The sequence below is a fragment of the Drosophila subpulchrella genome, unplaced genomic scaffold (genome assembly GCF_014743375.2).
Source record: "Drosophila subpulchrella strain 33 F10 #4 breed RU33 unplaced genomic scaffold, RU_Dsub_v1.1 Primary Assembly Seq354, whole genome shotgun sequence".
In the NCBI taxonomy this organism is placed as follows: domain Eukaryota; kingdom Metazoa; phylum Arthropoda; class Insecta; order Diptera; family Drosophilidae; genus Drosophila; species Drosophila subpulchrella.
In genome coordinates this window covers 4,749,739-4,767,803 of record NW_023665577.1, presented here as the reverse complement: position 1 = coordinate 4,767,803, position 18,065 = coordinate 4,749,739, and the positions used below count along the sequence as shown (strand labels likewise).

The window sequence follows — 18,065 nt, the reverse complement described above, 5'->3', positions numbered from 1 at the left end:
ATTAGCTGATTGTGGGACGTGTTTTGGCAAACGGCAAATCGAATCGATTCGCATCGACATCGGCTGACAGACAATCCTGCGTAAAATCCCGCGTCGAGTTATGCGATCGGTGCATGATATAGGGGGCCAAAGCGGTCATTGGAGCAAGTGCGTCCAGCCATCCATTACCAGTGGGTCTGTCTAGCAAGTGTATTGCCACATATGATCCCCTGTGTGGGATCCACAAATCGAGGCGGTCTTATCGCCCAGTTCCGCCTCCGCATCCGACAAATGGTAAGCCATAAAATTAATGAGCGATCATAAAAATGCACTCGAGTGGGGACACCATTCAGAATGTCGCACAGTAGCCACACGCACTCAACGGATTATTAAGTGGCGTTCCACTCATCATTTACTCCTTTTTTTTGGCTCCATAATCCCCTCATTATTTACGCACTTCAGATCGTTGAATCTATGATTTATGCAATGCCTTTCATTTGTAGACTTCACACATATATGGTTGCTAACTCAGAGCAAACAAACATTGGAGAGCACAGCAACTGTCTGGAACATGGCCTACAAAAATCCAGCGAAAATTATGGCACAGACATTCATCCAATCCGAGAATTTCAGGTGTTTCATTGGGCAACAAAGTTGCCTCAGTGAAGCACATGGAAAAGATGAGATGTTGAGAAATTGACCGAGCGAAAGGAATGTAGTTGGAATGAATCGGCTAATTACTTTGAATTATGTGGATTTTAATGAGTTACCTTCATCATAATTTACAATCTTACATAGCTTTACAAATATCTTTGCGATTTCCCTAAACGTTACTTCCGCAAACTTATGAATTAAATAATGAAGTAAATCAATATAATTAGCTGCAAAGTGAACCTTCTGCAAGCCAATTGGCAGACTCACAGCAAACTGGCAACATGGCAACCTGGCAAATTTCTCACTCCATCTGGTTAAACATTTAACGAGCCGATTCACACATCATGAAATCAGAGCACGCATAAACTAGCACCAACACCTATTGCCAATTGCACTTGCCACACATTTGGCACAGGAAAGTGGTTAGAAGACGCCTGTTGCCGGGGCCCAGAAGATAAGCAAAGAGATACTAGATACCAGATAGCACACTCGAAGCCCCCAAGCTAACCGCTTTTATTGCCCACTTTAGCCGGAGAGCTCATAAAAATACATGAAAAGCATCTTCATCATCCGCGATGATGGCTGCGAGCTAAGGATTTACTCAATCGCATCGATCGATCCGGAATGGGGTTATTGACGCATGTTCCGGCCTCCCCACACACGCATACCCATCTGCGGATTTTTTTGGCCAAGATTTTTCTATTTTCCTTGCGGCTGGCAAAACAGAGGCACTATGCAAACAGAACTACTTGGATTGCGATTATTTTTTGGTTTCTGCTATTCGGCTGCTTTTCCGACTGATTAATGCCTGTCCGTGCGATGCAGTGTGCGATTTTTTATGGGGTGCAACAATCATTTTCCAACGAAAATATTAATAGAAATCAAAACAAGGCTGGGGAGGAGAGTTCGTGTGGGTTCCACCGATCCAGCCACAGTTCCAGCCAATTATTTTGTTTCGCAGACCAAGTCAATAAACAGTTGCCGAGATGGCCAAGCATAATAAGCAAATCTCCTTTGCAAGAGAAAGAAGAAAGTCCGTCGAGGTTCGAGAATTGGGAGGTGGTCAAATTTAATGCCAATGCATAAATTCGCCAAAAGGTGTCGAGCGTGGCAATTTGCATAAATCACAATTACATTGTCAGTCGATAAACGATCGTGGATCGAGGGGTACAAGTTGTTGAGTGGCCAGTTGAGTTGAGTTCCACCTGAAGTCTGGTAATCTGCATCTACAAGTGGCAACAAGAGAGTATGACAAATGTTGTTAAGCGTTTTTCATGTACAAAAGACTGGCTGTCGATGGTAGTCGCGTGCTCTGGAAATCCACAATGCAGGTGGTCCGCTGACAATGCAATTTGCCATATAATGGACGCGATAATTGGATCCATTGGCGATCCATTCGATCATCTGGAGCATAACACAGCACTCAGCCAACCGTTTAGGCACACACTTCATACAGTATATATTCAAGTGTAATCCAATTTCATGGCGCATTTTGAGGTCGAATTAATGCAAACACACTTTGGACCAAATTGAGTCAAAGGCAGAACCAAAAATAGAGCCCCCAGGAGTATCCAAATATCTTTAATAGTCTAGCACATCGTAAAAATTTTCAGGCAAAGGCAGATGGCAGCGCTGAAAGCTAAAGTTTCTTAGTTTTTCAAATCGAATTGAATGGAATCGGATCGGATCGGATAGTATTGAATGATGCATGGCGGCGACAATAAAGCGAAACATGCTATCCCAGTATCTCAAAGATATCTTAGCCCATCTAATTTTGTGTTTGTAGTCTGTTGTTTATAAGGGCTTTGAGTTTTTGTTGAATAACAATTTAGTCAACAATTTTTATGCTGATTTCTGCTTTGGAACTAGAGCGTCGCTTTCACTCTCTCTTGGGGGACGGGTCCTCAGGCTACGAAATATTTATATACTTCTTTATTGGCTGGGCGCGCTTTTATTGTCTTCTCATCAAGCACTGACAGATTTCTTATGGCTCTATTATATTTTGGAATTTTTATTGCCTGTTTTCCATGTCCATTGAGCAAGATTCTGTGTCCAATAATATCTTTATGATTATCTAATTAATGAGCATTTAAACGGGCATTACTTGGCAGAGGACTTAAATTCCCAGAATATTCTTCGGACATTTCTCATGAAGACTGACGTGACCAATAAAACTTAACTGCGGACTGGTCAATAATTTTGAGTTTTCCAAGTAACTTGATAGTGGCATACGGGCTATGTTAGGCTATGTTATGTTATGTTGGCCCGTAACTCAATATTCCGAAGGAGTTCTGGGGAATTCCGATGGCAACCTTGATCGGCTGATATATCGGTCTGGTCTATAACTTATGCCATCCCTCGATGAGGTAATATTTTCCGTTGTTTGCCTTTAAATTTAACTGCTCACAAGGCGTCTGGCGTCAGGTTTGTTTATCACATTTTGCCAGCTACTTGCAGTCTTGTATCTTGCAGATACACAGATACAATTATACACTTGTACATTTAGACACATGCACGTCAGGGTGTGAAGTGCGAATTACCGAGCGGCAACAACAATTTGCATTTGCGTTCAATGAGCCACTGACCTAAGTCAATATATTTTGCATTGTGCCTGGCAAACAAACGTAGTATTAAGTGTATCTGTATCCGTGCGCCCTGTATCTGTATCTGTATCTGCTCACTTGTTCACTGGCGGCCCACTCAGCTATCCCCGATAATTATGACGTTTTCCGATTGGGTTTTTAGCCCGACTGACTCACCGATATTGCCATACTCTCTACTGGAAAAATATTGATCGAAAATAAATTTAATATCCAGAAAACTGCACTTCAAAATACCAAAATTAAATGGTTTTCATTTTCTTACAGAATTAATTTTATTAACGTGATCCTAAAGATTATTTTTAAATAATTTACGTAGTCCTAAAATACCTGAGATGTTTATTTGAATATTCACATATTTAAAAAAATTTACAACCTTTTAAAGGGGCATCAAGTTATAAATAAATACTTATCAGTTTAATTGTATGTACATTTAAGTGCATTTAAGATGTTTCATTCGAGTAGTCGAAAAAAGCCATTAAGGATTTCATTGAACTTAGTAAAACAAAGCACAATTTTTATGTCATTTATGTCTGCTCAACATACCCTTCATCCCAATGGGTATTTAAAAAAAGCGAAACGAATCGCAACACATTTCACGTTGGCAGCCAAAGTCGATGTTAGCAGGCGATAAGCAAAGCGACTGTGTCGCATGCGGCTTCAATTGCATTTTATGCGGCTCAGACTCGATTTTGTCGTTGTTTTCACTTGCAGATACTTTTTTGTCGCTGCTAATTTATTTGCAACATTTGCTGTTTACTGTGAATTAATTGCGGACGCAACTAAGCGCGCTCTGTACTATTTACGCCCCGCACAAACACAGCTGCATTTACATTGGGGCATATGTATCTGATAGATACGGAATTACACTTTGCGATATCGCACAAATACCCACACATTAGCACGTGCTATCTGGATCAGTTGCAAATGTGTCCGGAGTTCAGCATTTGAGGAGGCCTTAGCTATTTAGCTATTAGCCAACCGCATTCCTCGCTCCCTTTTGGGACTCCTCCTCATCCATGGCAATTTGCCTCAAATCGAGCATCGGATCAACTAATTGAAATGTTATTCCTCATGTCAAATGTCTCTGAGGGCTGGTGACAGCTAAAAATACACAAAGTCTGCTCCCAGGCCCATTTTTAGTCCCCATATTCCCACTTCCAATTTCCAGTCCTCCCAAGTTGACAGGCGGCAGTTCGGCTGCGGGACCCTGCCGCATTCGCCATGCTCCAGTTTAGAGATTTCCGTTTTGGCTGGTCTGACTCTATAGATTTTGGGGAACTGCATAATATGTGTGTCAGCAAGACGGGAACCAACGAATCGTTTGCCATGTCAAATGTCGTCGAAGGGGGAATACTCTTTGAACTTTGACTGCGGCTTAATTTATCTGGTCACGGCTGGGTTAGAAACTTCATTGCTTGGGGACCTAACGGCAGATACACTACAAAGTATACAGATAGACATAGTTTTTTATGTTTCGGAAATGGAAAAGGAGATGGAATATTTGGTTATCATAAAAAGAGATTACAAACTGGAAATTTAAAAAATATTATATCCAATCTTTGGAACAAAGAAAAGTATACATTATTTTCAAACATCATATAATTTTTAGCGTGTCTAGGAATAATTTGTAACTTCCAATTCCCAATGTTCGATGGACATTCATCTGCGAGACCATAAAATGCAAAAACCTCAAACCATTGACACGACCAGATCATCAGCCCGCATCTGTCGCCTCGGCGGCAGTGAATAATTTTAAAAGCCGCCAGTCTGCACATGCTAAAAATGTTTTATGGACTTCTGTTTTTTTGTGACTGTGGCCCGCAAAAAATGCCGTCTAACCAGACACTGGAACACTGACAGCCCGGGCAACTTGGCCAGCCAAGTTAACCCAACGGTTAACAATTTGACAACCACGGCTTTGACAGGCAACGCCAGCTAAATAATATATATGCGACTTATAACAGTTTAAGTTTGATTTTCCTTGCCCCGCATGTCTGTCGAATAATTAAGAGTTTCCATTTGTTGGATTGCATAAATCAGCAAAGCGTATCTTACAAAATTTATGTTTTTCCCCACATCTCGTTGCGGCTAATTGATTCGTGATAGTCTGTTGTGGCACCAACCAGATAGCCAAAATGGGTTAGGATCATTCTGGGAAGTCGAATGATTGATTCTGTGTGCAAAAGGGTAGTACATTTTCAGAATTTACGCCTCCAGCGATAGGCAAATATGAATATGCGAGTTTCTCGCACAATGAGGCTGGCTTGTTTCTTCTTTTTTTTTTGCCCACAGATGAGGGCGGATCGGGGGCGGGAACACGCCCACCCGTCTGATAGTGGCATAATGCTTATCTCTCGGCCACGGCGACAATGTTGACAACCCACTCGCACTCTCTCTTTTTTTCGCCGGCTGACACAGAATCGCAATCGAGCGGAACGGGCTTTAGTAGACTGCTCGGGTCTAAAATTTATGATCGACTTAATGCCAAAGGCAAATATTTGGCACAGAGGTCAGAGATCTAAGGCAGAGGAGATAGTTGCGAGTTGGCTGTTGGCTCCTCAAGTGTGACCATGAAATTGGGGGAAGTGTGCCCAAAGTTGCTGTTTAAATTAGATGGAAAGTAACCAACCAACTGTGGTTTAACTGGAAGTTGAAAGGGGAACCATTAGAATAGATTTATTAAACATTGATAGCAATTAGATAACTTAATTGAAGAATTAAAAAAAATTGTAACAAATATCTTAATAGGATAGCATTACCTATCCGTTTTGATGGTTAGATACAGATTTGATGAGCAGGGTAGGAAGTATTTAAATTACAACTCACTAAGAAATGGCAATCTGATGAAGATCACTATTGCCAGTATGAAGATTACTTAATAACCCAATAAAATTTGCCAAGCTTTGATCATGCACTCCTACCAACCCCCCAGGGCTTCCAGAGTCAGAGCCTCGACCGCCTCGTGTCACTCGATCAATGATCGGTGATCAATGGGGACTCTAATGGCCAGTCAACCAAATGACTCAACACCTGCCAAAGAGCAGGTACCTCCTCCAACTCCCAGTCCCAGGTTCAGACTAGATTCTTGGCCTGAAAAGCGAGGATCTGGAGGGGATTGGGGAGGAGCTGGAGCGGCAGGAGGCGGCGGAAGAGGCAGACAGCGCTGTCGCAGACGCAGCCACAGACGACGCCACTTGTCTTGTCGTGTCTCAAATTAATTAAAGACTCATCTACATATTTCATTTCCACTCCAACTGGTTGTTTAGTGGACAAGAAAAAGCCGCGGCCACAACATCCACATCCACATCCACCTCAGAAAATGCGGAAAAACAAAACCTGGAATGGGCACTGGGGTCCGGAGAACGGGGATCTCTGCGGGCGCCTCCGAAATTGGCCTGTCACTGGTCACGCACTAAAAGGCGGAAAGGGGGCGTGGTCCATCTAGTTTTTTGTTTTTTGGGAGGCCTTTTTCATGCAAAACATTTTACAGTTATTTAACATCTTGCTCAAGTTATTTTTCAGACATCATTTTGAGCACACTTTACATATGTTTGTTTTTACATTTTACAACTTTTTTTGTTCCCCTTACATTTCGAACATAATTTGGTTCGTTTGTTTTTCCCAGCTTGTATTAATTTGTAAGAACTCACATTTGGGGTTATTCAAATGTCGTAAACTTTCACTGGAAAACTTTTACCTAATCGGCTTTAATTTCGGGGCTCTCCTTTGGTGGGCCACCAGGCCACTCGATGAGACAATGCTTTTCGATGGGGAACTGCCCATACTTTACACGTTATTCGTCTAATTTAATCAAATTAAGGCATTGTCAATAGCCGCATTCATTTTTCATTAATGAATTGGACCCAGATGGAAGCCCTTCGATATGAAGCCTCTCCACTAAAAACGGTAGCGTTGATAAATCTAATTTATCCCAGGGAGAAAGCCAGAATCGCCACACGTGTTCCATGCCCAGAAAAGAAATTCCAATCCAAAGTGGTCGTGTCAAATCCCATCAGCTTGAATAGATCTCATCCCGGAGATACTGCATAGTTTCCATTATGATTTGCCAATATCCGGAGATATTGCAATATTTCCCATTATGATTTGCCATATGCAGGAAAATGGATTTTAGTGGGCGTTGCGTTTTTGGGTAAACAACCCCTACTTCTCCCGGGAAGAACTCTCCTGTCAACGCGATTGTAATTTATTCTTTTGCGCATTTGCTCTTATCGGAAATTGGCCAATAAGGTTTTCGGTTGCAGGATATCCTTTCCCACCCGAATCGCAAAAAAATGCATTTCAATTGCCCAAATAAGAGACACACAAAAGGGGAGAGAGGGTGCGAGGTTTAGCCAACTGTGAATTGAATTTGGCACTCGGGCGATTGTTTGTGGATGGGTGCTAATTTGAGATGCGAATACCGGAATAGATACGGATTGCAATTTCTCCAGTCGAGCATGAAATGCCGCAGATTTAGGGTGAGAAACGGGCCTTCTGCTTTCCCATCGCGCGCTTAAGTAGCTGGATTTTTCCCATCAAAAAAGCAATCACCTGCAAATGCTAAATAGATCGGCTTATCGTACCGCCCACGGTTTGATTTATCGCCGTTTATCTGGCCAAGAAGTGCAGGCAGCAGGCAGCAGGCGGCATATACTCATGGCTAAGATTTATTGCCCGGCCAAACGACAACTCAATAAAGTGCCACTAATTGGGCTTTAATAGACAGCGACTGTTAACTCTTCTTTGTCATTTGGAACTGGGGAAATCTCTAAACAATATGTAGGAAATCAAGTGGAACCCCGATTGATTGATATGCTCGCCTCCAATTCAAATCAAATTGTCAAAATACGCTGCCCACGATCGTAAATTAGAAGAGCCACAAAAGACGACAAAATACGGCGACGCACAGTAGTGGAATCTGAATGGGGGTGGGGTCCAAACAAAGCGGATAATGCCTTGGGTAGATATTCCCAGAGATATTTTTTTACGGCCATTGATGGCCGGCATACCATATTATGTTAAATAACCACAAAAGTGATCGTAAATTTTCATAAAATGTCACGCCAAAACGTCACACTTTTTTGTAAGCATAATTAAAAATATAATAAAAGGCAATTCCATACATTTATGCATGGATTTCTTTAAAATATCTGACTATATCATTTTTTTGTTGTCAACTTCAAATTTTATTGAGGGCCTGCACATAAATTTCGACAATACCAATGCTGTCGTCTGAGGGATAATTAAGGCCTCATTTGCATACCTCGATCGCCCGCCCCTTAAGCGGTTATCAAAAAGTCCCAGCGATCCATCGATGGCAAGGAAAAGAACCAATCCCAACATAACTCAAACCAGCACCTTCCGAAACTCCGTTTTGACAGGCATATTTTTCGACATTTTAATTATTGTCAGAGCGTGACATCCATTGGAGTCGATTTTATTATTGTGGTTTTCGGGGACCTCTCTCCCCAAACTCTCGACGCCCGACTACGTGCTTAATATGTGGGTAATTTAAAGCAGCTCAGAAGCGTGCCAGGAATTTGGATACATTAACTTTTGGAGTTCGAACTTTGGGTTTCCCATTTTTGGTTCAATGAACTGCACTCGACGCCTGATTGAACTTCCACACGCCCGCTGATTGATCAATAAAAGATCATTTGATTATCAATATGCACTTATTTCACACCTCAAGCCATTTCGTATTGTTATTGTTGCGCCTGCAATAACACACATAATAATGAGCTGAGCAAATCGATTAGATTTCTATGACTATTACTGGCAAAAAATTGATCTGATGGGTGAAGGCGTAAATGTGCTATTTTCTTTCACGTTATTGTTTGAGTGGAAATACAATGTATTATATTTAAACAATATTATAACACTTAAGTTAATGATATTCATATGTAATATTATATTATAACGAAAGATAGATAAATTAAATTTAGAAAATCTAAACTGTTAATTCAATAAATTCATAGAAATAATTTGCATTAAGGCAAGTGTCCTAAATAAATAAGAAGTCTAATTTGACTTAATTTAATTTTAAAGTCTGCTAAACTAATGTGCAAAAATTAAAATTTTGAGAAATGTAGAAACACCTTTTTTTTTGAAGAATTTCAATGAAATAAATTTTTTTACAATATACAAATATTCAAAAAACATTAAAAAATGTTTTCGAATACATAAAAAAAAGAAAAAAGTAAATGCTTGCGTAAGCATAGGCCCCGGCGAGATTCGAACTCACGATCTCCTGTTTACTAGACAGGCGCTTTAACCAACTAAGCCACGGCGCCACATGTCGTGTGTGTGGCCAGAGTTCAGTCACAAGCAGAGAGAGCGACCATCCCTCTCGCGCTCTCACCGTTTGTTGTTGTTCTCTCTGAGCTAAATTTAGCACACTGTGGGAAAGAGACGGGTATACTTATATATGGACAGAGAAAACTTTCCCACAAGAACAAACAAATATAAATTATTCTTTTTAACAATTTAATACGCTAAAAGTTGTTGCTGTCCGAACGCACACATGCAAAGACATACATATTAACGCAGAGATAAAAAAAAAGAAAAATTACTTTTGTTAACTCGAGCAAAACAAATCGTTTTTTAAATGAGCCTCGGAGAAAAAAAGTCGCACCACGACAAACACGACGCAAGTGAAATGCAACACCACATGGCATTCGAAGTGAAAGGCTGTCACTGGGTCTCCGGCCCCCTCCCCCACTTTAACCCCTCCCACTGCCCCTTCGGACGACCTCTTCGATTTTAACAAATGAACTGACGCGCTTAGCATGTCATTTGCTTAGTTTGAATATTTTTTAGGACTGACAGAGAGTCGGAAAAGCGGAAAATCCACTAAAATATACTTAAAGGCAATTACGAATGTCTCCAGAAAAATGGGACCATTACTTATGCACTGCTAAAAATATATTTAGGATTATTATGGATCTATAATGGAAGCAATGATGTTCTAAGTAAAATCATAATATTATTATCAAACATAATTACCATAATATATTTGATTATGATATAGAAAAAGTATTGAAATGCCATTCAATTTTTATGCAATCCTAAACTATTTTTCCATGAGGCTGTGGGAAATTTCTGTGGGAGGAAAATAGTAAATCTATTGGGAAACTAGGAATGAAACAGGGAAAGGGAAGGTATCGGGTAAGCAATGCCATTACAGCCTCTTTCTTTTTTTGTTTCAATTACACAATTTATGCGTTTTTCCTTTTCGCTGAAACTTTACAATTTCCGTATTTGAAAGGGGGATGGGCGATTGATGATGCCCTGTAAATAAAAACGCATGCCTTCCAAATAGTTCGGCCGTTTATAGCCGAAGTTGCAACCGAAGTTGCAGTTGCAATAAAAGTTGCATATACGGGATAAGCATGTGGGCCATAAATTGCCCACCTATTGACGGCAATATTTTATGATATTTTTGGGCGTACGTTTATACATCTGCCGGCATAGTTTCAGGGAGATGAGATAATTATTCAAGTATTGGCTGGGCATTAAATCACCAGCATACCGGCATTTCCATATGCCTCTTTTTTAGTGTCAAGGATTTCAGCTGCCATTAAAGGGTACGTAAATAATGGATGGTTAAAAATTTAATTACTTGTTCATACCATATCGTCGGGGAATCATCTTGCCCCCACTCAAGTGGCCACTCCATAATCTCTAATAATAATTTTTATTAGGAACAAGCATTTCCTTGCCGCAGCAGCTGGCTAAGATTTCAATTTCCAATTGCTCCCGTAACAAACTGCGTATTTATAAATTGATGTTTATTATGCACAAAGTGCATAAAGTTCATTGAACGAGTGCGTAGCCGTTGCCTCAAAGTGCTGACACACTTTGGCCAGGCAACTGCCAACTGACAAAGAGGCTGGAGGCGGTATCTTATAGGTATTTTCATATCCAATCCCCTCCACCGGATTCCGGATTCCCGACTCCGGACTCCGGACCACACAAGTGGTTTGACCTTAAACGATGCTGAACTTGAATTTGGTGTGGCTGCACGTCTTTTATGTTCGTTTCTCAAGTGCAAGGCGGCAATTTCAATTAACCCGCCGCGGTACTCGCCATAAATAATATCCCCCATAATCTCACTTAAGGCATCTTCGATTCGAAACAGTTGACAAATTTGCCCGGCAATGGAATCTATGATTTAGTGGGTTACCAGCTGGATATGCTTACTTTATTATATTTTTCTGTACATATATTTATTGCTTAACCCCTGGCCAACTCACTCTTCTGGGCCGACGGCTCTCCAGGTGTCGGATATGTAATTAACCACTTTTTGGTCGGCCTTTTGGGCTCTCGCCGGTTTCTTGACATCCTGACACCTGGGCCCAGATTGTGGGTCAGGCCATAATCAGGTCTGCTTCTCTGGCACTCGTGATTGATAATTAATTAATGTGCTTTCTCCGTTTCATTTGCAGCGATCCTCCAGCGCTCTACGGTGGATGTGGGACGCATCAAGCTGCAGAGTGTGGCCACCTGCCTGTATCTGTGCATGGACGCGTGTGGTGTTCCATACGGCTCGGTAAGTAAGCTTTACATGTTATAGATTATTGAAATATTAAATAAAGTAAGCATAAATAGATACAAATTTACAATCATAGGTCATCCAAATTCAAAACCAAACATTTTTATATGCAAAGAAATTCTAGTACCTCTTTTATTATCGAAGTACCATTACTATTTTGTTTGCTAAATTAGAAAGTCATTTGTTTAACATAAAAAAAAAATATTAATTTTATTTTGTAAGCCTAGAAAGACTTAAAATTTGTTATAGCCAGGAATTCAACAACTTTTGATCTTAAAACAGAATTCAAAAATGTTAAAATGCTTATCCAAATAGTGAAGATATATTACAAAATTAGGCATCCTTATTTTTCGTATTCCCTGAACCGCGAAATCGATTTCGTTTAACAATTTGCCGCACTCAGATAACTATATTTGGTATATGGAGCGGTCCATATCTAGTCCATTGTTGGCACCCCTCTAACGAAAACAAAAACAAACAAAGGCCTGTTAAAAGATTGAGGTAAACCGAAAAACCCAAAAAGGGATCCTCAAATAAATGAAAGAGCGGCCGAAGGGCTCGGGTAATAAATAAAAAATTAAATGTGAACAAAAACAAAGCAACACGATCAGCAGCAACAAAGCGAGTCCTTTACAGAGTCGAGTCCCTTTTGCCCCGGAATGTGTCCTTATGCCGTCAAGTGGCAACTGATGTTGGTTGGGTTCGGCTCGGTTGGGTTGGGATATCCTTGGTTTCCGTAACCTTCCCCTTCCTCCCGAATTTAAGGCGACACTTTATCCCGCTGCGTTTCGAGATCCGAGATCGTAGGATGCCTTTTTTGGGCTGGCGCCATGTGACCACTTCGGCTGCGCTTTGCTGGTCCGTTGGACATTAGGTTTTCAGTTTTTTTCTTGTTTTAATTTATTCAATTCATTTCTTTCCGCCGTCGCAGGCACTTTGACCTTTCCGCATCCAAAATAGCAGCGAGTGTGCCAATTCTGTCAGCCGAGGCGTGCCCGCGTCCACATTGGCTTTTTGTATCTCGCGGATGCGAAGATACAGAGATACTTGCTGATTGATGCGCTTCACCAGCGGCCACTTTGTAGGCGGCCCTTTGAAGGCGCCGCATGCCTATAACATAGCCAAGATATCTCTAAGTCTATAAGTTGGTCAAGTGGGCGGTTATATTGGGCCGTCTTCGCCTTGTTTATTTTGGCGACCAAGGCGTCCGTTGCTCACAGCACGAGATCTGTGGAAAATGGCTGCGTTCTAAACTTACCCGCTAGTTATGGTCCCTGATTTACTGGCACTTTTAATACTTTCCGTCGGTGCTATTCATAGCACCGTTTACCTTGTGACTGATTTTCTGACATTTCACCATAATATTTCAAATATATTCTGTGTCGCCTTGTGACCAACGAGGCAGGTGACTTCGGGCTCTGGCTAATTGAGCAGGGGTACCAAAAACAAAACCCCAGAACGCTTGCCAATTCATAAACTCACAGGCCCAAAACACCAAAATACCTCGTGTTGAGTCAGCGTCTCGACCAATTAAAATGTCGTAGCCATAAATGTTCATAATACGGTTTTGCTTATTAATTTGCATAATTTGTTCCCCGGCGAGGAATGGACCGCCCGCAGAGTCCATGAACTTGGGCTTGCCTTTGGTTTTGGGTTTGGGTTTGGTCAATTAATGCCTAGCGGTTCGAAAATGGATATGTTGCATCATTATCATGGTTATTGTCCTGTTCAGGGGCGATAAGTGGCGGCCGGAACGCATCACGCAGGTTTTGGATGCAGTTTGTGTGCCCTAAGTGGTTCCGTTTCTAGGTGATCCCCGTAATCTGGCCAACAGGTTGGTCGACCCTTTCTCCGCTCGCCTGGCCTGGCGCCACTCGATAAGCTCCGATAGAGGGACCACGCAGAGCTAATGGTTCTGGGTATCTCACGGCCCCTCTTTTCCCGACGTGTGTTCTCCCTTATCCAAGTACAACTTCATTTCCCTTTGGTGTCTGCCAATTTTCACTTGCAAGCCATTAAAGACTAAAAATAGAGGGAAATGCCTGGAAATGCTCGGCTATCATAAAAGAGTTTTTAGAGCGGGGGGCTGCAAGTCACATTGTTGTCACATATGACTCGACCCCAAATGGCGTCAACATACTCCTGGCCTGGCCCTCACCCATTTGATGGCTCATTGCTGTTCGCCTTTCGCCTGATTAATTTCTAAATTTAAGCGGCGACATTTTCCCGGGTAAGCAATCAGGCAGGGAATTGCCTTTGCCTGGCTGGCTGGCGATTTATTTACGAAACAATTTTAATTGCCTGACAAGCGAATTAATTCAGTGTTTGTTAATTGAATTTGATCTGCAGATGTCTGCCAGTCGGCACAACAAGAAAAATGGCCGGCAAGGTGGGGCCAACGAAAATCCTTTCCCCGATTTACATTTTTTACCTAGCATAGGCTAGCCCACAATTTCTCATTCTCAGCCGGGTAATTCTGTTTGGTCCTTTTGTTCGGCTGTCATGAGGTGTTCATAAAGAAGAAGTGTTTATGGTTAGTATGTCGCCCGAGGTCGGGGGCCTCCTATCGATGATGGCAAACACCGATAGGAGCACATCCTGTGATAATGAGCGCATTTATCCATCTGATTTCTGTGCTGATAGACAAAAGAAAGAGACGCCGCCCCTGGATGGCAGATTCAAAGAAGTTTCATTTCCTTGGGAAAGGGTGTTCATTATGGGAATGCGTTTCTGAAGAAGTTGGTTACTGCAAGAACCCTTTGAAGTGGTCAAGAGGTATTTTCCAAAGTGAACTCAAAGGTTTTGTAAACTAACTGAACATGGCTACCGGTTGGAAACCTTATAGGGGCTTGTAGTTTTGCATACTGGTTAATTTTGTCGGTCGGTCAGGTCTGTCAGGTGTCAGTGCGAATTTAACAATGCTTCTTCTGAAAACAGACTTTTTAAAGATTTGTCGTTGTAAAAGTTAACATCGCTTTGAGAAAACGTATTTATCACACTTTATCTGACAGATAACTTGACATTGAGAAATCGGCACAAACAGTATTGCATTTATATATTTTTAAGTATCTTAACAGTTAAGGTAGCTCACTTTAAACAAGATAAAAATAATACAATATTTTCCAAAATTAACCTAGAGGTTAATCAATAGCTGCAATATTTAGCTATCTTCAACTAACCCTTCCCGTCGCCTTTTGCTTAGCCAAATCATTTAATCATAGCCCTTGATTGTTGCAGAAAGACTTCACCGACGACTGCGTCTTCAACGAGAACATGGGCCTGCAGAACTACAACACGTACTCCTCCACGTACCACTCGCAGGCGCGGCGGGTCTTCTACTTGGCCCTGAACGGCAGTGGCCAGCCGCGACGCACCCAGATCCCGGCCAGCCGATCGCTGGGCAAGCTGAGCACCTACACGAACGCCATCACGGAGACGGTGCCGCAGGATCGGGTCGAGCAGCTGATCGCCAAGACTTTTGGGGCCAATCGCGTCAAGCACGGCGTGCGGCAACTCTGTGATACGGGCAAGCCGCTGATCGAGCTGATCGATGTGGCCAAGTTTAGGGGGCCGCCACATTGCAGCAGCAACACAAGTGGCAGTAGTACTAGTAAAAGTAGTAGCACTAGCAGTAGCAGTAGCAGTTACGTTCCTGTGCCTGCGATCGGCAGCCTGAGTAGTATTAGTAACAGTAGTCAAAGCGAGAGCGGCCATATTAGCAGTAGCCTTAGCAGTAGCAGTAATACCAGTAGTAGCAGTAGCAATAGTAGTAGCCCCGGTGGCAAGAAGCCCAATAGAAAGAAGAAGCCCCGGTGCAAGCCGCACGAGCAGGAGGACACCCACAATTGCCAAAAGCGTGGAGGAGCGGGATCGGGAGCAGGGGCCCTGAGAAAACTGGGTCCCAAGGCGCAGAGGTGCAAGGAGCTGCGCGAAAAGGCGGCCGCTGAGAAGAAAGCCCCGCCCAATTGTGGCAAGAAGAATGGGGCCAGGAGGAATCCTGCAGAATTGGCCAAGACGGTGCAGCAGCGGGCCAAGGGCAGCATCCAGCAGCAGCAGGGTGGCAAGAGGAAGCCCAACAAAGCGGGAAAGCAGCGGCAGAATGGAGGCAAAAAGCAGCAACAGCAGCAGCAGCAGCCAGCACATCAGGTCAAGGCTGTTTCCGGTGGCAAGCGGAAGCACCGGAAGTCGGAGACGAGCACCACCACCACCACCACCATGGCCACCAGCCTGGCCACGCCACCCGCAAGCCACTGGGAGAGCAGCTCGCCCATTCCCGCCTTCTCCCTCAGCGAAACCAGCGATCGGGTGGAGCGCAATGTGCGCATGAGCAGCGGCGAGGATCAGGATCAGGATCAGAATCAGAACCAGGAGCAGGGTGATCCGGAGGAGGAGGCCGAGGGCGACGGGGTGTCCCTGGAGGATGCCAGCTACGAGGACTCCAGCTCCGAGGCCCAGGGACGCAGCGGTGCAGCCGGCGACGATTCGCTCTACTACGATTTGTGAGTTTCCCATAAGCAAATTCTTAGCTAACCCTTCATCTATCTCTCACAAAACGAACAATAATTAAGTAGACATTTTCCAAATTTGATTACAATTTTCTAAATTTATACAAATAACTTGTTTTTTATTGGCAATAACTTCTTTAACATATTATATGGATCGGAACTTTAATATTTCTAAATTTTTCTAAAATTATTAGATATTTTCCTTTTGGCATTAACATTGATTGGAATTTTTCATAGCCTTAAAAGTATTTTCCAAATTTATTTCACACATTTTGTACTTTTTGGTTTATTTTTATTGGTTGTTGTGCTTTTTATTTTATTATTATTATACTTTTCAAAATTTAAATTATTTATTTGGGCCTAACTTTGAAATCAAAACGTTCAAAATGTGGAAAATTCAGTTGAAATCAGTGTGAGACTGTTGAAAAAATGAGAAAAGAGAAGGCAGGATCTAGAAATGATGTATAAAGTCTGGCTTGAGTATGCAAGAGATATTGTAATTGCAAGTTTACACAACACATACACACACAGTATCAGACACCAACATACACCCACCCTATACACAGCACATCCAGCACCAGATCAACACCACATATATCATCCGCCAGTGTGTAAATATTTGATATATCATACATACGACCGTGGTTCACTAAAGTATTTTTGATGCAGCGGACTGTTGTCCCCCCGGCGATGATCCGTGATCCAGGTCAATGCCAGCCCCACACTAAAGACGATGAATATCAATGTATTACGACGGAGTCTCGAGTATTTTATAAGAACCTCTCAGCCAGCCATTTGGAGTATAACCACCATCGAAATGTATGATAAGCGCACGCCCATCCAATCAGATAGTTGTAAAATCAAAGCCATAACCTTACGCAACACGAATGACCCAAAGAGTCTATTGAAATACTTGAGTCTCTGTGGCGGAACTTTCACGTTCGGTTGACGATAAAAAATACTCAAAAATACGACCACATCGATAAGTCTACCAGAAACAAAACAAGAAAAATTAAAACTTGCAAAACGCTTTCCCAATATTGTAAACAAATATGTCGAGGGAATCCAATTGTAAATAAATACGCGGTTAGTCGTAAGATCAATTTATTGTCTCCGTATTGTCGAACCTCGCTGCCTCTCAGTGCGTATGTATCTTAAGCTCTGTAAATCAATTTTGAATGCAATTTTTACTGAGGTATATACCCCATGCGAAACAATAAAGCCAACGACACATGGAAAACTATTATAAATAAAATTAAAGATGGAATGCAAAACTCACAAATCACAAGATTGTATTTAAATTTACAAATACTAATGAAACTAACATGTAATATTAATTTATTCGATCAACGAGAAAAAAGCGTGAAATTATAGTTTGTAGCTTTAACGATGGAGTTATTTATTTATTTGAGAATATTTATTTATAAACTACTCTTAAGATGCTTAGGCCCTAGACTAACAAAACTTTGTTATAATTTAATGCATTGAACAATGCATTTCCAGATAAAAGAATAAACGAAAGAAGCATGAGAAAAACGTGAAAAACGAAACAAAAAAATAAAATTAAAAATACATTTATATAAAATTGAGAATGCGTTTTAGTCGAAATGGTAAGAAGAGTAGACCGATATACTGGTTCTTTTTTGCATGGAATTAAAATTTTTTTAGCATTTTGCACGTTGCCCGAATTGAATCCTATTAATTTACAAAATTGTCACATTCACTTATTTAATTTTTTGGCATGGTTTTCTATCCCCTCTATAAGTCCAC

At 41.8% G+C, this 18,065-nt stretch overlaps 1 protein-coding gene and 1 non-coding gene across 5 annotated transcripts in view; one reads left to right on the top strand and one right to left on the bottom strand.

The window, feature by feature from the left end:
• LOC119560666 (ras guanine nucleotide exchange factor Y) overlaps nucleotides 1–18,065 on the top strand; it is a 45,378-nt gene that overhangs the window by 27,037 nt on the left and 276 nt on the right. Inside the window, exons 3-5 of one of the 4 annotated variants that reach the window (XR_005221034.1) lie at nucleotides 11,684–11,787; nucleotides 15,028–16,289; nucleotides 16,965–17,114. Coding sequence is in view for 3 of the 4 variants with exons in the window: in XM_037874236.1 (XP_037730164.1) it covers nucleotides 11,684–11,787; nucleotides 15,028–16,289; nucleotides 16,965–16,989 (1,391 nt within the window). In the remaining variant the exon portion in view is untranslated. Of the gene's footprint in view, nucleotides 1–11,683; nucleotides 11,788–15,011; nucleotides 16,290–16,964; nucleotides 18,061–18,065 lie in introns of those variants that run through there. The other 3 variants (XM_037874236.1, XM_037874235.1, XM_037874237.1) reach the window with 3 other exon arrangements.
• Trnat-agu lies at nucleotides 9,456–9,529 on the bottom strand. The gene has a single exon. It is a non-coding gene; the product is annotated as a tRNA-Thr (tRNA).